The 23225-nt window shown below is 40.1% G+C and overlaps 1 protein-coding gene and 1 long non-coding RNA gene across 2 annotated transcripts in view; one reads left to right on the plus strand and one right to left on the minus strand.

Annotated features, from left to right (window-relative positions):
* The window catches only part of pear1 (platelet endothelial aggregation receptor 1), a 61822-nt gene that overhangs the window by 15685 nt on the left and 22912 nt on the right, over positions 1-23225 (minus strand). Inside the window, exons 2-6 of the mRNA XM_047360335.1 lie at positions 12086-12196; positions 9683-9784; positions 9507-9607; positions 3804-3896; positions 317-563 (exon numbers count right to left, since the gene is read on the minus strand). Of these exons, the coding sequence (XP_047216291.1) occupies positions 317-563; positions 3804-3896; positions 9507-9607; positions 9683-9784; positions 12086-12192 (650 nt within the window). The 5' untranslated portion in view covers positions 12193-12196. The remainder of the gene's footprint in view (positions 1-316; positions 564-3803; positions 3897-9506; positions 9608-9682; positions 9785-12085; positions 12197-23225) is intronic.
* LOC124865336 lies at positions 461-3883 on the plus strand. Its single transcript, XR_007037549.1, has 4 exons — positions 461-584; positions 2997-3304; positions 3515-3651; positions 3752-3883. It is a non-coding gene; the product is annotated as an uncharacterized LOC124865336 (long non-coding RNA).

Here is a 23225-nt window from a genome sequence, read left to right on the forward strand (position 1 = left end):
TGACGGGCGGAGGTCGTTAGATACCAATCTACAGTATCTTAAGGCGGGATACGGAGCACACTATGCATAGGTCTCCTGTCTATGAGGCGCAACAGAAAGACACACAGGAGAAATAACCATACAGAAACACACTGATACCTAAGGGTAATTCATAGCAACCAGTTGACCTAACAGTCATGTTCTGGTACTGTGGGAAAAAGCTGGAGTACCCGGACGGTACCCACACACACAGGTTTTCCAATTTGACCTGTTTAGTTAATAAATAATGAGAGTGTGGAAAGCATTCTGTGTTTCTGAACAAGCTATCAGAACTTACAAAGTCCCGGTGGAGCCATTGCGACATCTACATTCTCCAGATGCTTTATCACAGGATCCTCCATTCGCACACTTGCACTTCTGCTGACAGCCCTTCCCAAAGGTCCCCGCCGGACAGGAGTCCTCGCAGAAGAGTCCGATGAACCCTGGAGGACACTGACAGGCTCCGCTCACAGGATCACAGAGAGCTCCGTTCTCACATTTGCACTCCTGACGGCAGTCTGGACCCCAGTGTTTGTGATTGCAGGCTGGGGCATAAAAGGACAACAGTAAATATGACAACTGTAGCTTCCCTATTAATGGATGTATTTCCTGCTTTTAGTTAAAACACCATTAATAATTTTTACAAGCTGTAATGGTTTTAAAACCAGCTGCTGTATTTCCAGCTCTGTGAATGTTCTCCCATATTTTAATCTAACTAAAACGTCTTTATACTCTTTGCAGCTTGAATGCAGGGATTGCTTGGTCAGTTCTATGTTTTTTAATCTTCTAATCCAGTCATCTGTCTCAAGCAGCATGGTGCAGAGTTCATGGCCTCATGTCAGACAAGCATCAGATTCATTTCAGGAAAGCACTGTAGGACTTAGGTTTGCTCCTCTTGTTTCTACTCCCATATCTGTCCCCTTAGCCTGGGGTGTCAGATCACCAACTAATAAACATGAGATTTGCATGGAGCTCACACTAAGACAAGCTCCTCATAGTGAGTATCACAGAAGCCTGATTGGCTCTGGAGGGGTTTGCCTGCACACAGAGATTCACACAAGTTTTGGATTTCAGTTCATGATGAAAAGATCTCAGATTGGTCAGGGCCGCATACTTCAGATTTCTATTCAATTACTTCAACTGTGTCGTACTCTGGTTTTCACCGCAAACACATGATCTGCAACAACACTGATGAAACTGATGGATGGACAATGGAAATATTTTCACAGATTTCATGCTAAATAATACTTTGTTATGTGAGCAACATGCATTCGAACATCTGAGCTGCAGATAATTTGTTTTCACCCTGCCTGCCAACACAAACACACCTTCCTGTCTGCAGTCTCCATGCTCGACCATGACTAAAAAACACACTGAGTTCTGCAGATGATCCCTCTGAGAGCGGAGCAGAACCAAATTAGGCTTGAAGTGAAGCTCTGCCACGGACTGCAGTGTTTATTACACTAACGTGGAGGAGGACAAGGTGCCTCCTGCTGTTTATAAAGAATCACAACGCCACTTGTTCTCTGTAGGGCACTGGGAAACGGTTCAGCTGGACTGTGTCAGGTTGAGTAATGAGAATCTCAGCTGGAGCAGAGGTTGTGTTTAAACAGACATTCTCCAGATCAGTGAGGGTCTGCAGGACCATAGGTACTGACAAACAGCCACACAGAGATCCAGTGAGCAGGAAAAATTGACCTGAACTGAACCTACAGCTACAGCCAGAGGTTTATTAATAGTGGGCATGAATGTTAGGTTAATTTGGGCCTTTTTTGGATTTATTTAAACAGTTCTTTTGGAACAGTAGAATAATGATGCAACATACAACAGTAAGGATTTTAGGAAAGAAGACCTGTGTGAACTTAGGGTCAATATTATACATACAGGCTTTAATATTTCCATATACTGTCCCTAATGTTTGATTAAATGTCCCTTAGCATGTTTCACCTCAACCTCACACGTGTTGCACCCATCAACAGACTGTTGGCATCATTCTGGTTGGTTCTTTGCAGAGTTGGGAAGGTTTGTTTATGCTGCCTGGTCTCCTAGACAGACACAACTTTAAAGCATAGTGCAAAAGTTTGGGCCATCCTAGACGCTTATTGTTGGCCAGCTATATCCATGGATGATTTCTTGGGATGGCTTCCCTGCTGCCGTTTCATTCATCGGTGTTGGAGAAGGGATACATCTAAAGGTTGCAGGACATCGTCCCTCAAGGACTGGGTTTTAACACGTCTGGTCAAGCAGTTGATTTAAGGTGAAGTTGAAGAATTGGAACTTCTGTAGTCCTCCTCTTTCATTATTCCATTCACTTCTCTAATGCACCATAACCCACAGCAGTGAAACTGCACCACACCATGATGCTGCCACCACCATGCTGAACAGTGTTCTTGAGTCTTGAGAGCCTCACCTTGACTCCTCCAACTATATTTCCTATTATTGTGGCACGTTAATCTTTATCTCATCTGACTTTAAAACTTTCCCCAGAATGTGTTTGGCGTGCCCATCTGTGCAGCTGCAGGCTTTAGTCTAGCTAGTTGATTATAGAGCGGATACTGTTTGTTTACTTCAATGTGGGGGAGGTTAGTTTTTGTTTTAGTTAAATCAAACTTTCTGCAAATGTCAAGTTGGACTAACATGTCTTATGTAATATAAATTTAAATTTGGATCCACAAAGAGATTTTTAGGGATGATCCAAATTAGAATTTGCATGAAAACCCACAATCAGCCATGTATGTCAGGGCTGGCATCTCTTCAGATGAATTTACTCTCATACAATGAAGAAATATTTTGTCCTCATAGTTTTGTCCAAATGGTTGCTTGGAGTTTGCTCTCAGCCATCTTCATGTATGATCCTGAGTGGTAGTTTGGTTAGTGATATAAACTTCCAAGCTTTATACCATCTTAAATATTTACCATACTAATGAGCATGAGGTGTTCAGTATGAAAACACCAAAACTATCCTTTTTTTCCCACAGCTGAAGAAGTCAACACACAGGCATCCAGGAAGGGTCGGCTTATATTCAGCCAAAAATGGCTCCGTTTCAGAATAACCGAGGAGAAAATGGAGAAGGAGGACAGAAAACCAACACAGAGACAGAAAAGGAGAAAGAAAGACAACTTAAAGGAGGGTTTGGAAGGCAATGTAAGAGGATACGTGCAGTAGGAGAGTGGGGTCATATTTTCCATTTCCTTCTCCCATCCTCCCCCTGTCAAGGCATCGGCCGCTACACACTGATGGGAGGGGGGGCAGTGTACTATTGACCCAGCTGACAGAGGAGAAAAGGTAGTGGAAAACTTCATTTCATCCTTTGGAAAATGTGGCTCTCATTTAGGGCAGAATGACTGAAGTTATATAACAACTCCGCTCCGTTCAGGTTTCAACATTAAAGCTTATCAGGATGTTTCATCTATATTATACTTCAGTGTTTTTATTCAAAAGAACTGCCCAGATTGTTATTAAAATATACATCTTTTTTCGGTTCACTCCGAGCAGAACAGTGAATTTAAGAAGCGTTACTTTCTCAACTATTAAATCGTTTCCTGGACCGAGACCTTGATGATTCATTGCTACAGTTGTATGTCGTCATGCTCCCTTGCTGTTTCCACTGCAAAAACCTTCTGTGTTATGAGGTAATGGAGGCAAAAATCTGCCACTTTGCTAAAGACACTTGTAATTTCCTGTTGTTTATTTTAGTTTTACACTCTCAAAAGTTCTTTGTTTTTTTTGCAGAGGGGAGAAAGAAAAAATACATGCAGAAAAATGAAAATAAGCAGATTCTCACAGCTGGAACAATCGTCACCCCGCCATCCTTTCTCACACTGGCAACGGTTTGGAGCAACACAGCGACCGTGGACGCACTCCTTGCTGCAGTGAGCTGTTAATGAGAAGGAGAAAGATGTTTAAAATGAGCAACCTATGTGCATTTCATTGTTAATGCAGACCTATTGAAGACTAACAGGAAGCATATACATTTCCTTTCCAACAAAGTTGCAAGGAGACAAAGGACTTTAAAATGAAGAGGCAGTGACCTTTATTGTCAATCAGTGGGAGAAGATGTACCAGCAGCCAAACACACACAAATGGAAACAAAGAGACATTTTTGCCCCAAGTCAGGCTAAATAAAACTCATTTAGAGTTGTTACATGACCTTTTGAAAAAAGACAACATATAATGTTTTATAAATTTCTACTATAGAAAGTTTGTCTTTATTTTAAAATAACCAACATTTTCTTTCTATTTTTGGGTTTTAAAATGAAAAACCTTTTTCAAAAAGAGGATTTTGTGTTATGGGAAGTTGATACTTAAATTAATTCACGATGTTCTTCAGCACAGGAACATGAAATAATTTATTAAATTGTGACATAATTGTTTATGCTTTTTTAAAATAAAATCAATACATTTATTGAGGCACATATAATTAATTCTATATTTAATAAATTATTAGTGTATTTATTTCCAGTTTTATTAAATTAACAAAACACTTAAGTAATTATTTCATGACTTATTTGTTTATTGTAATGTGGCACTCTGAACCCTCCATTTTATGCTACGCTAATAAAGATTAAAAAATGATTTTTTTTTTATTTGACTCATCTTTACCAGGGGTGCCAATAAATGTGAAGGATGCTTTGCATTCATATGCAGAAAATGCTTCTTTTTGGATTTTTATACAACAGGAAACATTACCTATATGTAACTCTGTTTTTTATTTGACTTAAAATGATCAGATTTTCATGGACAGTAAATGCAGTGGAGCCAAGCTGCTGTTGTGGATTATAAATTCATTTTTAAAAGCTGTGAATGTGTTATCGTAAATATGTGTGGCTGACAAAACATAGTTTTTTCTTTTAAAAATAAAATGGTTACTTTGCTAAAGAAAACTATGCAACACCAATCCTTACCACTAGAGGCTGCTTATAAACCATTAACGTAGGCTTTAACAAGAAATTAATTCGAAGATCGTAAACATGTTTGAAGATAATCTGCATGAAAAGAAACTGAAGAGAGCATCAACGTGACAACTGCTGACAGTAATAATAAAAACAACAAATATATTTGTTGCATGTTTGGAAATGTGAGGAAAAACCGTGTCATGAGTCTGATAATGATGATTTCATGTGACACAAACAGACACAGGTTAAATGTCACCATATTCAAAGATAAAACTTACTTTCTGTGTTAAGAAGAAAAATACAAATCCAAAGTCAAACTATGGTCCTTCACAAAGATTTCAGATGAGCTGCATGACAGAGCGCCGGTTTAAAACCTGCTTGCTTCAGGTTGACATAAAACACACATCAGGAAAAGCATCTCATCTGTTGTCTGGATAGATAATTAGATGTTGGAAAAGGAAATGATGCCAATCATTTTCCCAAAGAAGAATGACATCTTTGTGTATTTTTTCTGATGAACTGAGCAAATCCCAAAGATATTTGATGACAAAGAACCAACATGCAACCAGTTCTCAAATGCCTGCTGAACCAATCAAATAACTGGGATTGGCCTTTTTTCCTGATTTTGTCCTTGTTACTTCAGATTTCTTCTCTGCTCTGTAAGAAAAATTGATTTCTTCTTCATCTTTTTGTAAATCTGAAGCACCATCAAGCAGAATCAAGCAGATTTTTAAAACCAAAATCTATTCATCTAAATGTTTTCCACCTCTTCAGCAGCAGTTTGTAAGTTGCCAGCAGGACAGCTGGGCTCAAGCTTTCAGCTGAAAGCAACAGTGTTGGGATGCAGCTCATGCAACTTCCTCGTAAATAGTTCCTCTACTTATTTAAACAGGCATTTATGACTGAGGACAATTATTTACCACAAATCTCTAGATGGTTTCTTGCAGAGCTCATCATTCAGATGCTATAAACAACAATTTCACTGATTATTTTCTCCTCTTTACTCGACAGCATGTGGAAACAAGGCAGAGCCTTGGGGATCTGACATGTCATCAAATCCAAGAGGTAAGTATGATTATATATAATTAGATATGTTTGGAATAATTAAAAATGCTGCTCTGAGCAGAAAGAAGCTTTGTAGAGAAGATGACATGTTGGTGGGAGAAATGACAAACTGAAAACAGCGATCAGCGGACTCCCTCTTGGCTTCTCATTGAAATCAAAACCTTTTATCTTTGATGACAAAAGAAAACACGAAGTCACTGAGGCAGCGTGGAAAAACACTGGTACTGTTTCAGGGGATTTACAGCAGAGACCATAAATGCAAATCATCTCCGCTGAACGACAAGCATTCATCTTCAGGATGTCAGGCTTTTCACTACAGAGCGGTGAAACCTTGTTATTACCATCCAGCATCTCTGAAATCAGCCAGAGATGTTTGCATACAAAGGTGGAATTTTCTCAAAATGTGTGAGCAACTTATGGTTTCACTGTATTTAAATAGGTTGGTGCTGAAAGTGAGCAGAAACAGGGCTTGAAGAAACTGGAGACCGCTGCTCTGTTTGTCTGTAAGAAGTTGAAAGCAGGGTTGGATTCTAAACCAATATACTGCAAGCTTTGAACATCTAACCAAGTTCTATTCAATCTTTCATCTGAACATGGAAAGAGAATGAACCAACTGCAGACCTACCAAGACATGGGCGCCACCTAAACCGGGTGGCTGAGCATAGAGAGCATTAATCAGAAAAGCAGCCAAGAGGCTCATAGTTACTCTAGAGAAGCTCAAGAGATACATAACTGAGTCTCTGTTCAGACAGCCCATACAGTGAATCATGGTGGTGGCAGCATCATGCTGTGGTAATGCTTTTATTGAGCAGTTGGTCAGACCTAAACAGAAGATGGTTTGAGCTAAATCCAGGACAATCCTGGGAGAAAACCTATCAGAGGCTGCAGAAGACTGGAGACAGGGGAAGAGGTTCACCTTCCATCCAAGACCATGTGTTAGAATGGCCCAATCAAAGTCCAGGGAATCTGTGTCAACTAACGTCCATAGAGATCATTCATCAATTCTAATGGAGCTTCATTTATTATTTAAAAAAGAATGGGTTCAGTCCCCAAAAAGGTGATTTTATCAACGATTAACTCAGGGGGTCTGAATATAAATGCACACCGCACTTATCAGATTTTAACTGTGAAAAATTAAAAACCATACATGCTTTTATTTGCACTACATAATTTTGCACTACTTTGTGTTGGTCTACCACATAAAATCTCCAAAGAAACATTGAGGTTTATGGTTTTAACGTGACAAAAGGTGAAAAGCTTCAAAGGGTGTAAATACATTTTCAAGGGGCTGTATAGCTAATTGTAGCTAAGTACATACGGCAATACAGATATGGATTCCGAAACTTTTTTCCGACTCCTTAGAGTCATTTGCTGAATTTAAATAATATAAACCACTTTTTATGATTTTGACAACACTGTGTTTTTGTCACTTCAATGCAATTTCCCCCTGTTACCACAAGGTGGCAGTAATTCATCACGTTATTTGTTTACCATGTAATGAATGACCAACACTCAACCCATACATGCTACCCTGCTGCATGAGTCAGTATGAGATGACAAGAAGGCCACTTGGGTCCAGTTGAAAATTAATTTACAGAATCAGAAATATATGATCATCAGAAGGGGAAACTGGCATAAACAATTTTTCAGTAAAATATGTGTTGACTTTCAACTCCGATGGAAATGGATATCTACATCTAACAAATTATTTTGCAACCTGCTCATTACTTCTATTTACTTCATACTTTATATTTTTACTTTATCCTGAATGATACTTTTGGAGATGAACATTTTTACACTTTGAATTATTTTTTAAAACAGCAAATACATGACATTTATAAGAACTATTGCTTAACTGTGGCATAATTGTGTTTTGGGATTTTATGGCTCCTTTTGCAATCTGTAAAGCACCTTCTGCTACAGTTAATCTGTATGAAACCTCTAATAAAAGTCTGGGTGGCAGCTGTGGGCACCCCGTGCCCCCCTTTGGCTACGCCCCCGGTGGGAAACAAGCTTGCTGATGCGACTAAGAGTCTAAATCAGCAGATATTTTCATTTGAGCTTTGCAAGTGACAGAGCTCTACTTCTTAAACTCAAAAAGATGCTTAGCCAATAAAAGCTGGGTAATGTATGTGTAAAGTAAGCCAAACACATTTGATATGTTTTAGTTTGAATTTCTGAAGCTCTGGTGGAAATCAAACCCACAATTTGGGTTATTTATGTCCCAGAAGCTGCTCAGATTCAGTGTGGAAAAAGAAGCAGCTTTCTATGAAAATGAGCTGTTTCAGTGAAAAACCACAACACCCATAAGCAGTTTGCTACTCCAGTTAATTAATGCAGGGTTGAGTATTTTCCAGCAGCTTCATCAACATCCAGACTCAGGTCAGGTTTCACTGTGATCATTCTTATCTTTTAACAGAGGAATCCTACTCTGAGAAACCAATTTAAGGAGGTCAGTTGAAAATATTCACATTACTACCATTAGAAACCTTTGGGGAATTAGTTTTGAAGGAGGAATATTTTGTTCATGTACCAGATCACATGATTATAGAGCAAAACCAAACTCATCTCCCCTGTCATGAACAATATATAAAGAAAATGGCTGAAGATATCTTTTTAGCTTGTATGGAGTTAATGTTAGTTTATGGGATGTTTTCAGTCAGTTTGTGTTTAACAAATAACCTCTGACCTTTCAATGCAGGGTTAGGTTCTAACACAATTTCCCAGCTTTGAATATCTCCCAGAGCTCTGCTCAATCCATCATCTGAACATGGACCAACTGGAGGATTCTGGGGCTAAGGGTCTTGCTCAGGGACCCAGAGAAATCTGTGGGATACGAACCTGGCCCCTTGTGTGCCCTCCGGAATGCAAACCTCCTGTTCTAACCACTATGCCACCACTCCCCAAGACATGGACGTCCACCTAAACTGAGCAAGGAAAGCATTAATCAGAGGAGTGGCCAGGAGGTCCGTGGTAACTCTGGAAAAGCTGCAGAGAACCACAGCTCAGTTGGAGAATCGGTTGACAAGACAACTATTAGTTGTCCACTACCCACATCTGGCCTTTATGGAAGAGTGGAGAGAAGAAAGCCAGAAGGAGTCCTATTAGCTGCTTGTCAGAGCCCTGCAGGGGAGGCAGCAAACACGTGGAAGAAGGTGCTCTGCTCAAATCAGATCCAAATTAAACGTTTTGGCCTAAATGCATAACACTTTGTGCAGTTAGGCCAGAAGTTCCCAACTCAGGTCCTCCGGAGCTACTATGCTGCAACTTTTAGATGCACCCCTTCTCCAACACACCCGAATCCAATGAATGTCTCCTTACCAGGCTTCTGCACAGCTGAATGACTAATGAGGGAATTCAGCCATAACTTTGAATCTGTGGCAAGACTTGAAACTGACGCTGTTTTACAAAGAAGAATCTGCAAACATTTCCCATCCAGATATGTCTGAGACATTAACTATAAACCTTGCATGTATGAAAGTTAAGTGTTACATAAAAAAACACAGAATTTTTCCACAGCCACTTGCCAACACATCGGTCTCCGCTCTCGTAGTAGCCGGGACAGCAGTGGTATCTCCTGCGGTACTGGGTCTTCACTGCCTGCCTGTAGGCTGTTTTGTAGGTGATCCTGAAAGATTCCCACAGTTAAACAGGATGTTTGGACATAATGACCAAAAGACAGGAACAGAAGGTGAGTCTGAACCTGTGACGAGTGCATCTGTAAGACGTCCGGGGGTCCGAGCACGGCTCCTCCGTCACGTGGTCGTAAGGATGGGAGTAGGACTCTTTCACTGAGGTGGTGTAGCTGAGAAGCAGAAAAACAAGCAAAAAACATGATTAAATGAACAGTTCTGGTTGACTGAAGAGCAATCAGAGAGAAAAGAGTTTTCTGTGGGATTTTAGACCAGTTTTAATCCTCAGCCCTCATTACAAAAAGCTAATTATTGCAGGAGACGCTGTTATTTTCCCTCAAATGTTTAAACTAGTGAGCAGACTGGTGGTACAGACATTCAAGTCCAAATGTTATCCTGAATTTGGTGATCCAGTAGTGACTTCCAGACCTCAACCGGAAAATATTCACTTAAATGGTAAAATATATCCACATCTGTTTTTTTAAATTAGGGGGAAAAAGTGGAGACTGACACGATTCCCAGATGGGTGACGCCAAATGATTTTGATTATCCATATTTGTGGCTTTCAAAGGAATAATTCAATAAACTGTCCAGGATGGATTTTTAGAAAATGGGCACATGCAGTAAATTAAATCCATCATCACTGTAACTGCCAGGAGGCTTGTTTCATTTAGCCTTCATTTCAAGTTCATCAACAACTTTCCAAGCTCAAAGACTAGGAGGTCATCAGAGGTGGAGAAGTCTTTTCATATGCTTCCTTATTTACATTCAGAACTACTTAATTCACCCGAAAGGAAAATTAAATGTTGTCATAGCTCATATTCTGCATGTTTCTTCAAAGAGTCGTTGTAGATGCTGATGGCTGTGGGCAGGAAGGATCTCCTGTAGCGCTCCGTCTTACAGCAGGTCTGAAGAAGCCTCTGACTGAAGACACTCTGTTGTTGTAGGACAGTCTGATGAAGAGGATGCTCAGGGTTCTCCATAATGTTCTTCATTTTATGAAGAATCCTTCTTTCCACAATGATCTCCAGAGGTTCCAGAGGAGTCCAGAACAGAGCCAGGTTTCTATGTTAGCTTGTTAAGCTTTTTTTAAGTTCCTGGCTCTGATGCTGCTTCCCCAGCAGATTAATGCATCACCAGAGCAAGTCAGTACAACTTGGAGAGTTTCACACCAGACGTGTTTCCTGACGCAACCAGGAGTCGAACCAGGGTATCTAAGATGAGGATTTACCCCCATCACCATGGAGGGATCATCAAAGATACATTTTCAAAATATCAGAGGAAACATGCAAAAAGCTGAGCAGGAATTATAAAAATTATTTGATTGCTGTAATCCCAGTAAATATTTTTCTATTAATTACTGACATGGTTATAAATAATGTTCTATATGTCCATTTTTTATAAAATCTAAATAAAACTTTGTATATTTACATTTATTTTGTAAATGTGCTGAGAATTTTGTTAAATAAATTGAAGAAAATTGGAAAAACCAAAAACAGAAACATCAGCTCTTACTATACAACCTGATGAAGGAAATATAGAATCAAATGATAAAAAAAACACATTTTTTAGATATTTTCTCAAAGACTTTTTCTTGCGGCCTTTTTTCGTCATTTTTTTCTTGAAAGTAGGCAGACAGGAAACAGTGAAAGGAGAGGGGGAAGATATGTTGCACAGGTCGCCGTATCGGGGACTCGAACCAGGGACCAACCACGTCGAAAGCCTGAACCTCTTTATACATGGGTCCACTCCTGCACCAGCACCAAAGTGTGTAAAAGAAATCTAGTTTGTTAAACAGGAGTTCATGTTAATACAATTCAATTGTTTTCTCGTACAGAACCAAATTAAAACAAAAAGTCGGTTAAAGTCCAGTTTATTTAAAGAAAATCCTCTTCAGTCACACAATTATTTACCAGTTCACTCCTGTTCATTTGACAGAAATAAATTTAGCTGAGTGTATTGCAACCCACATTGAGTTCAGCCCAGTAAAAGCCAGTTAATATCCAGTTTATGATCTATTTATCGCCACAGGAAGAGTCTTTATTAATTCCTTGATGTTCTAATTTCATCTGCTTCAGGAAATTAAGATGATTCTAATCATCTGCATTCAGATCAGGTTGCTTAGAGTTCAGCTTATATTTCTGCAGCCATTTTCACTGTTTTAGTAGTTAGAGCAACAGGAAACTGGTTTGTTTCACAATTGACAGGAGAATTAGATGTTTTCACCCAGTGCTCATGGCCCATATGACAAACTGACTGTATGTTTCCCTGAGGCATGATTTCACCATTAGTGGAGAATTTAATCTTCTGCATTAAAAGTTTGAATAGTTGTACCGATACTAGAGTCCAACACGTGTGCAACGTGGTCTACCTGCAGAGGCTCTTGATTTGTGTAGGCCTGTTTTCATTGGCAACAACACATGCACAGAATATGAAAACATGATCATGCATTTTGCAAGGCGATGGGGCCTCACCTCTCCCACAGACTGCACACATTGGGGTCTCTGGGGTCCAGGGAGCTGCTCAGTCCAACCAGGAAGCCAAAAAGATGCAGGACTGCAGAGAAGAACAAAGTCTGCATGGTCCTGCGGGGCGAACACAAGGAGAGATGGATAGATTGGACTGCAAAACCACTTCAGTTTGGACAGAACAAGGTAAAAAGAAATCGTATTGCTTTAACAGATCAACTTTATTTCTAAGTACCGGTTCAGGCTGCAGTACGGCATATTAACGTCCCTACTTACTCTTAGGTTTTTTAAACAAAGATAATCCTTGGAGAAGTGACAGTTATAGCTTTTAAACAAGTTGGTGAAAACTTAGCAGTGACTCTTAGCCCACAGAGTGGAAAATATTGTCCAACTGTTGATTTGGAGCCACTGCTTTCGTTTTCATTTATGATAATTAACAATTCCCACAGTGATTAATGGAAAGATTTATTGTAAACTGGTTCTGTTTACCGACAGTATAATCTGCGGTTAAACGTTATCCTCCTGATTATAAAAGGAGCTAATAAAAGCTCAGCAGAGGTAAGGCAAAGAGCCAGAAATGAGCGTAACGCTGTCTGCTCCCTGCTGAGGTCCACACCGTCTCAAAGCAAACATCAGGAGACCTTCTGACAGCAGGCAGCAAAGCTGAGGTTCAGTCACCACAAGAAAGGGACCGGACTCCAGAAATGTGACTCCCAACATCATCCTGACCCCTCTGCATCAGAGCCTCCACACCCCACCCATGTCCCCATCCACACTCCAGAAACATCTGGATCTGATCAGGGAGCCAGCCAAGTACAGCAGCCCAGCTCAGGGACTCCGTCAGGCTCTCAGGGAGCAGCAGGGAACGCAGCTTTTCCCTCCATCATATTCCCTAAAATATCCACACAAATGAACAGAAGTTCAACAGGCCAGATGTACGATGTTTCTGACAGAAGCATCATGAGAACATAACGCCTCTCTGTGGAGCGGGAACATTACGTTGATACTAGATTATTATGTTGTGTGTCCCTCTGACAGATCTACAACTTCACAGCTTCTCGGATCATTTGATGGAAGCCCAGGAGGTAACTGGGATTTTGGGAGCTTCAGCTCAGGATTTACTGAAGACATACAGATCAGAGAAAGAGTAGAAATTTCTGTCTCCTACTGTAACAACTCGCTCTTTATTCTTCTGGGTTTTTATAGATTAGAAGTTTTTAAATACGCTTGATGGAAAGAATGAAGAAATTAAAAGTTTCTTCACTTAAGGAATGTTCATGAGATTAAAAGTTTTACATTTAGATGCTGTTTTCCCCTAAAATCTGGATATTTTAGTAAATTCGTTTAGTTTTAATATTATATTTAATATTTGTGTATTTTGAAAAAAAAAAAACAACAACAAAGAAAATGCATTATTTTCATATTCATGAAAACGTTTAATTGCTTTATTGATGTTTGTGTAATTTTAACATGTTGCCCCCGGTGTAAATACAAATCATCAAGAAGTTCCAGCAAGCAGCAGACGACTCCAGACCAAGTCACCATTTCCATTCAGCACCGTCGCCTATTGTCTCCACCTAACATTTCATCCAACTCTTTGTTTCATATCTTAAAATGTAACTCTAAGTAAGTAAAGTTTAGCATCTAAAAAATAACTAGTGTTTTTTTTTTCTCATCAGTCAGCAAACAATTAAATTAAGTTGTCAGATATTTAAATTAAATTAAGTTGTCAGATATTTTACCATATAAAGCTGATAATCTCTCAGTTTTAAAAGTATTTGATTTTTGTTTTCTAATCTGCACCAATTTCATAAAAAAAGACAAAATACAAATACTAATGGATTATCTGTGGAAGCCTACAAGCATGGTTTTTGAAAAATCAGGCTATCCAGATCGAAATGAAAACTGAGGCTAAAACATTCTGGGGACCTAAAGAGTAAACTTTGCATCTTCTCTTTGTTTGGTTTAAATGATAGGTTAAGGACTACTGTAACTCTGTGGAAAGCATCCTGACTGGCCTTTGCCTATGGTTGCTCTCCGAACATTTACCATGTTGTCTTTATGTTTAGTTGAACCAAACCAAATCAGTTCTTAGGTTTTAATTTTCCTGCATAGAAGATACCTGGGTGTCACTGTATAACACAGCTTGTACTTTTCCAGAACTTAAACGTTACTTTCTGGAACCTACCAGATACTTTCAAGGAATTCAGCAGGTACTTTCATGGAACTGGTAAATGACTTGAAAGTACCAGGAATGTACCTGGTACACTCCATGAAATACCTCACAAGTTCCTTGATTCCTTACATGATTGTTGGGACACTGAATCTGAAAGGAGCAATAAGCATAAAATAATTATCAAAAAACTGAATCATTCTTGTATAGGAGCTTTGGCTGTGCAACATTCGTGGGAGACAAAATCTAGAAAATGTTCAGTAAGAAAAGTTTTTTTCTAAAAACTGAATCATTTCCTTGCTTAGAGCCAACCTCTGACTTCATAAGAAATTAATGTGATGAGTCTACTTACATCACTTTTACAGCCAATCAGTTTCTGGCCAACTCTGCCTTTTTCATTCATGGTTTTGTCATTTGACTCTTCTGGCACATTTTACTTGTAAATGGTATTATCAGCAAAGTTCGTGAGGTGAAGTCAAGAAGATCATCTATACAAGGCCAACATCTGTTTCAAGTTCAAAGGATTAGGGGCAGTTCCCAAGCATCATAAGTCTCCATATAAGCACCAAGGATGCAGTTTGATTATTTAGAGATCAAATAAAATTATAACATTTTGTTGTCTGGAGAAGCCCCAAAGGAAAATTAAAGCTGCAAGCAGCGTTGAAGGCCCTCGCACCTGAGCGCAGCGACCGCGGGAGCCTGGCATCGCCTCCTACATGCCACACACGATGACACCGCTTCACTTCAACACGTCGCCAGTAGGTGGCATTTTGAGCAACATGTCATATGATCTTCGGTCATGCAGAGTTTCGGTCTGGCAAAAAGCATTGAAAATTTCGAGTAAATCGGACCTTCCAGAAGAACGCTGCAGTCGCTTGTTTGTTTGTGGGCGGGGCTAAAACAACATCATCAATTGACTGTGTCAAAATGTCCATCATTAAGTCATGATCATGTATACTACATTTCAAGTGGATCCGATGATGTATGAGGGAGATATAGCCCTTGAAGTGTCATACGGGACGCTGTTGATCCAAATTCCAATGCAATCCAATAGAGGTGTTTGGGGGTTGACAAAGATGAACTATATTTATTTTGGAGTGAATGGGACCACACATGTGTAATTTATAGCCAAACGTATGGCCGTGGCGTGACATCAGAATCGGCACGCCATCATAGCCACACTCTCCAGCTAAAGCAGTCAGTACTGGTGACTGTGTAAAACCATCGTGTTATCTGTTACTTGGGACAGTTTCACATTGATAAGGTGAAGAACATCAAACATTGACTGTCTAAATGAAAACGGGACACTTCCTGTTCTCAGGGGGCGGGGCTTCGATGATGTCAGCATCTGACAAGTGAATATAGTTCAGGCCTAGAGGCAGATCAATCCCAGAAGGTTTCATTTGTCTGTGACTTTCCTTGTAGGAGCTATGTAAATTTAGTTTTGTATGGCGAGAAGTCATATTTTGATGCGTGGCCACGCCCACACGCTTTCATGTATCAAAAAGCTTTTGATAACTTTTGATCCCCAATCCCTTAAGAGTATACTGAGTGATTTTCAAGTCTCTAAGTCAAAAGCTGTAGGAGGAGTTTGCTCAGATATGCGGGCTAGAAACAGCCAAATAACGGTCAAAATGGCAACTTCAATCCAAAATGACCGACTTCCTGTGGGGTTTGGACCAATGCTCCAAGAGACTTTTTTGTAGGTCCTGACAAGTTACATAAGTGTACCGAATTTCAGACTCCTCGGTCAAAGCATGGCTTGGGGCTGATTTTTTTAAATTTTGTAGGGGGCGCTGTGGACGAATTAGGCCACGCCCACCGAACATGTCATCAGATCTTTGTTGGGACCTGGACAAGGATCAATCACATTGAATTTGGTGCAGATCAGATGATATATGTGGAATTTAGAGGCAAACGTATGGCCATGGCGCGACATCTGACTTCGCCGCGCCGCCATGGCCACGCCCTTCAATGAAAAGACACTGTGCTTCAAACGAAGTTAGACCCACTAGTTATCAGTCTTCTGACACACTTTGAAGTTGATTGGGTCAAGAGGGTCAGAGGGGTTTGTTTCCAAGTGAAAAAAGTGACTTCCTGTTCTGAGGGGGCGTGGCTTTGATGATGTCAGCATATGACCCCATAGGATTGTCGGGAACCCGACTGTCCTCCTTCATGCCAACTTTGTTGTGATTTGGAATTTTTTTGGGAAAGTTATTGCAATTTTTAACTTTCAGCGCGAACGCCAAGTTCGTGGCCTGGCCACGCCCCCTAAGCATGGCCAAAAACTCACGATTTTGATAACTTTTAATCCCCCATGCCTTAACTGCACGTTGACCAAATATGAACCCGATAGCTCAAAATGCCTAGGAGGAGTTCGTTAAAGTTCGAGGTGAGTAAAAGCGAAAAACGGGCAAAAATCGGCCTTTGACCCAAAATGGCCGACTTCCTGTGCATTTTAGGGCATACCCCCAAGAGACTTCTCACGTTTGGGGGCGTGGCTAAGTGGTTTGGCCACGCCCACTGACGACGACATTAAAGAACAAAAATTTCATGCGGGGGACAATTTTGGGTAAAATTTGGGGCATGGCAAAGTCCCCGGAAAAAACAAAGAATAAGAATTCCTACGATTACAATAGGCCCTTGCAGTTTTCCTGCTAGGGCCTAATTACTATTTAGTGGATGATGATCCTGTAGCAGAGAGTTGAACTTAGAATATTCCAGAAGATGTCTCCACATCTACTGAGCTATGATCTCAAAGTTATTTCTGTTCATTTATCTTCTATACCACTTATTCCATAGTGGGTCACAGGGGAGCTGGTCTCCATCTCCAGCAGGAGGACAGGTTGCCAATCCATCACAGGGCAATACAGAGACAGGGCAATTTAGATAGACCAACCTAACAGGTCATGTTTTTGGACTGTGGGAGGAAGCCAGAGTACCCGGTGAGAACCCATGCATGCACGGGGAGAACATGCAAACTCTATGCAGAAACAACAGTGCAACAGTGCTACCAACTGCGCCACCGTGCAGCCTGCAAAAAACAATAAAGGCTAAAACTCTGCAAAAATAAAGCACCATCATGTTGCACACATTTGAATCACATTTACAATGTACAGAATCACAACCATCATTGCTGTATCAGTACCTGGAATATGGCAATGTTTAGTAGGCTATTATGCACCATGCGTCATGCATTAAAACTTTACCTGCCTATAATAATTTTTCCACTGTATTTGTAACTGTTGTCTCAGAAGCTAATGCCCAGGGGGAAGAGTGGAGACTTTGTGATCACACTAAGGAAGAGAGTGGTGTCAATGTGGGCTAATCACACATTATTATGACAGCAATCTTATACGATAGTATCACAATCTCAGCATATATCTCTGTCACACTATTATGTATCTGCCTTTTGTTTTAGTGACTTTGAGAAATGATGCTCAAGCATCACCATCCATTGCATTAAACACTGTAGCATACAGAATTTTACCACCAGCTAACCCTGGCTGCAACATATTTTTAGGCATGTCAAAAAGCACGAGTGCCACAGCTCTCACATATACATAACTGATGCTACTGCAACTCAAATACTTTAGCAATTACTACTTATGCAAGCGCACTGTCTGCACTGATGAAAATTCACTCTCCTTTGGATGAAACTGAAAAAGATACTAACAATACGTCTTTCTTTCTGATTAATTTGGCTCATTTTTATCTGACCACTAGGGGGCACTCATAGAGCATTGACATTTTTTCCCAGACAATAACCTTATCATATCACAGCAAAAGTAATGTACCCTATCAAACACTAGATTTCACACACTTGATCCCAATACACACATACTATTAAAAGTGGAAGCGCATCAAAAGCCACATAGACAAAGAGACAAAATCTGCTAAATTTCACCATGTTTAGACATCCATAATATTTTTTTTCAGTACTCTAACCTATATGACAAGACAGGAAGCAGCAGATGTGTTCAGTGACACCTAAAGAGTTAAACTTTGGTCTCATTTGGCCAGGCTATATTTTTCCTGTATATCACTAGCTTGTCCAAATCTTTTGCAGCAAACTTGAAAAGAGCTTCAACATGCTTTTTTTATTCAGCAGTGGAATCTTGTGTAGTAAGGGTGTGGTGGATGAGTGAATCATATATTGTTTTCAAGAGAATAACTCTACCTGCTATTTTCAGGTGTTTCTGGAGTTCTCTGTGAACGCTCCTAGGCTATTGGACAACTTATTGTTTTGACTGTACTATAAGAACAAGGTTTAAGGTGATATGAAGTTCATTCCACGCCTGGATTATGGCCCCAAAAGCACTCAGTTGAACATTCAGAAGTTTAGAAATGCAGCTGTATCCATTGCCATTAGTATGTAACAGTAAGATTTTTTGGAAAGGTCCTTTTGATTAAGATTTTTATTATATCACCCTGTGAAATACTTTGGTAATGAGCAACCTTATAATAAGGGACATCAGTTAATATTAAACCATCTGATATTGATTTGCACATAATATTTGTGGTTAGTTGTTTTCAAACAATGTAAATTATTTAGAATATTTTTATTAACACAGTTTATCAGTCCAAAAAGTCCAAAAAGGAGTATACCTCTGATTTTTGCATCTTCTTCTTTGTATTCTTATGTTCCAGACTCTAAAGTTTTTGTCTTTAGTCTGGTTATTTGCTATAGTAGCTCCTAACCAGGTCTTGCTTTATGTTCACTTGACATTTCCTCTAGTTTTTGTTAAGAAACAACAAAACTAGTTGACTTTAATGGGGATTTGTATTCCCTCTGCCTTACAGACTGTCCTTTCTGTACTATTACTAGTCTGTTCCAACTCTACTCCAGAAATGTTGTTTGCGGAATATTTTCCCTTCCCGTTTCATAGACATGTTTACATTTTAAGCAACTCTGCGTGGAAAAGCAGGGAAAATGTGCTGAAATGAGAGGAAAATTTGCCTGTGGCTTGATGAATAATACATGGGTTTAATATTAGCAAAGTTAGTGGTTCAATTCTCAGCAGAGACACTTCAAGTATGTTTATAAAATAGGGTTGTCTTATGAAATGTCATTTAATATTTATCTTTTAGCAGTATGTTTGAGCAGGAATTGGACAGCAGTGTTAGACAGCAGTCAGAGTGATCTCAGTTTGGAGAATCAGGGAGTGAATCTCATTGGTTAGTCCAGCTAACAGCTTCTCAGCTTCATCACCATCTAAAACAACTTAAACAGAAAACATTCATAGCTAGTTTTACAATATTTCTAATATGGACCATCTCCCACAGCCAGGCCTGCTCAGACAGGCTTTACAACTACAACTTAGTTCATGGTCTGCAGAAAAATGCTTAATACTTACAAACCCTCATTACTAGTGGACATGAAATCAACTGAAAAACACCTGTGTTATAAACTCTTAATGGACATAAAAATGGTTCATGAAATGAGCTTAGCCGCTTTATATCTAAACCTAGTGGGTGTGACAGCTCAACAACACAAATTGAACTCATGTAATTAACTTAAAAATGTAATATTAAAAAAACTAAACTGTAAAACATGGTGGGAACTAAAATATCGGTCATGTCGTTTGCTGTTTTGAAACACATCTTTACACATTTTCTATGTACATAAATTACTTAAACTATCATCATTGCATTCATTCACTCGTTTATCTATGCATTTATGCAGCTTCATAGTAGTATTTAGAAACATTATATTCCAGAATGGTTTATTATATTAATACTGATTATTTTATTCACAATGGGAGCCTGTATTCCCACCATCCATGTATAAGTGCTCCAGTATATCCAACTTTAAATATCAATAAATGTAATAAATAAATCACATCACATTGTGGGCTATTTTGGCTAAAAATGGCTGTTAATGGCATTGAAAGAAAATCAGTTTGAGGCAGAAAGTTTTGGGATGTAATTCAGTTATACGTTTAAATGCAACATTCCTCAAGACATTTGTTAATAATAAGGCAGCTACATATCAGACTGAATGCAAGTAATCACACAATGAAAGAGGAGAGTAAACATCTGACATAACCAGATCAGTCTGTAGTCCAGAGAACTGAAATCCAGATCTTCAGTTCTTGGTTGTTCTCACTCAACAGGAATGCTGTTCATCAGAACCATAGACTACATTCGCTGATATACACTCACCGGCCACTCCACAACCTCGCCTGATCCGGGAGGATCCCGTGGGCGGGCTGCCTCCACAACCAGGTCCGGAACACCTTATGGTTTTTCTTTGGGGGGTGTTCCTGGCTTTACAGCCTGACACACAGCCTGACACAGTTCCTGGAAGGTCATCCACCCTGCTTGGCTGACCTCCAGATCTCCTGCCTGGGTCCAAGCCTCCACCATGGTTCTGGCCACATCACAGACCACAGAGGACCTCGCTTCTTGGGTTCGCCTGGCCTCGCCGCCGGCCTCCGGACTGCCTGCATCTTTGTCGCCGCCGGTTTCCTAGACGCCTGCTGCCCTGTTTCTGGCTCATTAGCAGCCAAATTGTTGGACCCTTGTTTTTTTATGTGCCCCTGGACTCTGGATCTAGGTTTTTTGTTTTGGACTCAGGTTTCGCCCTCATTGGCTTTATTTTTGTTTTGGACTTTGGCCCTCCTTCCTGGCCTCCTCCGCCCACCCTGGTTGGGTTGTTTTGTTTTGGACTATGTTTGTGTTTTTGTGGTCGTCTGTATTACTAGATGCTCTTGTTTGAAGTTTTGTATTCTTGTTCATCACTTTGTGTTCTGACAATTCTGGTTTCCTTTTGCCTCCCTGTCTGTTCTCCTTTCATCATTAGTTTTCCTCTTTTAGTTGTTAATTACTCAGTTTCTGTTCCCTTTACATTCATTGTCCCTCTTAGCTCTGTTTCTTCTGTTTATCTTTATTCTCCAATTCCTCCTTTAACAGGTTAGCTTTAGTTACTGTTTACTTTTATTCTAGTCATCTTTTCTCCTGTTCTGCTTGGGTCTGTGTTTCTCCTTATTGGTTAATCTGTTTCACCTGTTCCCTGTTCCTCTGATTACCTGCCCTATTGTTTCTTGTCCACCTTTGTCTGTATTTAAGTTTGCCTTCGTCCTTTGTTCCACGCGGTGTCGTTATGTCTTTTCAATGTCCTCATGAGATGTCTTTTGGATTTTGTCCTTGAACTGGATAATCCTGTCACCCTGCACCTCGCCTGCATGTAAGTGGACTCGCTTTAAATTAAAGGAGTTTTCGACCACCTCTCTGCTTTTCTCTGTGCTTGTCTGCCTTTTGGTCCACCACAAAAATAGAACTATGACACAGACTTTAAAGAGAAAGTTAGTCTTTTGTTATGTTTGTTCTGGATCTTTTCTGTTTACATTTTAATTGCACAGCTGTGTTTTTTGTTTCCTTATGATGGATTGTTTTTGAGCCATTTCAGCTGTTTAATAAATGTGTCTGCATCTGGAGCAGAGCTTTGACTTTTTATATTTACTTAATGGAAAGAAATGTATTTTAGATATATATCGCATTTGGCCATTTAACTTAAAAATATCGAGATATTATTTTTGGTCCATATCGCCCAGCCCTAGCTGCACATCCATGATGAGAATCTCCCGTTCCACCACATTCCAAAGGTGCTCTATTGGATTGAGATCTGGTGACTGTGGAGACCATTTGAGTCCAGTGAACTTATTGTCATGTTCAAGAAACCAGTCTGAGATGAATCGTGCTTTATGACATGGCACGTTATCCTGCTGGAAGTAACCATCAGAAGATGGGTACACTGTGGTCATAAAGGGATGGACATGGTCAGCAACAATACTCAGGTAGGCTGTGGCGTTGACACGATGCTCAGTTACTAGGTACTAAGGGGCCCAAAGTGTGCCAAGAAAATATCCCCCACACCATTACACCACCACCACCAGCCTGAACCGTTGATACAAGGCAGGATGGATCCATGCTTTCATGTTGTTGACACCAAATTCTGACCCTAACATCCGAATGTCGCAGCAGAAAACGAGACTCATCAGACCAGGCAACGTTTTTCCAATCTTCAATTGTCCAATTTTGGTGAGCTTATGTGAACTGTAGCCTCAGTTTCCTGTTCTTAGCTGACAGGAGTGGCACCCGGTGTGGTCTTCTGCTGCTGTAGCCCATCCGCCTCAAATTTCGACGTGTTGTGCGTTCAGAGATGCTCTTCTGCATGCCTTGGTTGTAACGAGTGGTTATTTGAGTTATTGTTGCCTTTCGATCAGCTCGAACCAGTCTGGCCAATCTCCTCTGACCTCTGGCATCAACAAGGCATTTGCGCCCACAGAACTGCCGCTCACTGGATATTTTCTCATTTTCGGACCATTCTCTGTAAACCCAAGAGATGGTAGTGCGTGAAAATCCCAGTAGATCAGCAGTTTCTGAAATACTCAGACCAGCCCGTCTGGCACCAACAACCATGCCACGTTCAAAGTCACTTAAATCACCTTTCTTCCCCATTCTGATGCTCGGTTTGAACTGCAGCAGATCACTTTGACCATGTCTACATGCCTAAATGCATTGAGTTGCTGCCATGTGATTGGTTGATTAGAAATTTGCGTTAACAAGTAGTTGGACAGGTGTACCTAATAAAGTGGCTGGTGAGTGTCCTCCAGCATCCTTCCCACTCATGCCTGTTGCTTTGCAAACACTAAGTTTCATCAGTGGATGCGGAGAGTATCAGGGAATGCCATCAACATTTATAACTGACCACCAACCTTCTTATGCTTTTTTAAATAAAATGTTGAAAGGATGATGCCGCATTTAAAATAAGTTGAAAATACAAGACAAACTTTGTCCTGAACTGATAAACAGAGCAGCAGACACAATTTCATTGTAAAATACGGGACCATTATGTATTTTAAGGAATGTGGGACAACAATGTCCATAGCAGCTCAGTCAAACAAAATGTTAGGTATTTTTAAATGTTATTACTTTTACATAAGACAGTTTGATTAGTTATCACCAAGG

The sequence above is a fragment of the Girardinichthys multiradiatus genome, chromosome 3, assembly GCF_021462225.1.
Source record: "Girardinichthys multiradiatus isolate DD_20200921_A chromosome 3, DD_fGirMul_XY1, whole genome shotgun sequence".
Classification (NCBI taxonomy): domain Eukaryota; kingdom Metazoa; phylum Chordata; class Actinopteri; order Cyprinodontiformes; family Goodeidae; genus Girardinichthys; species Girardinichthys multiradiatus.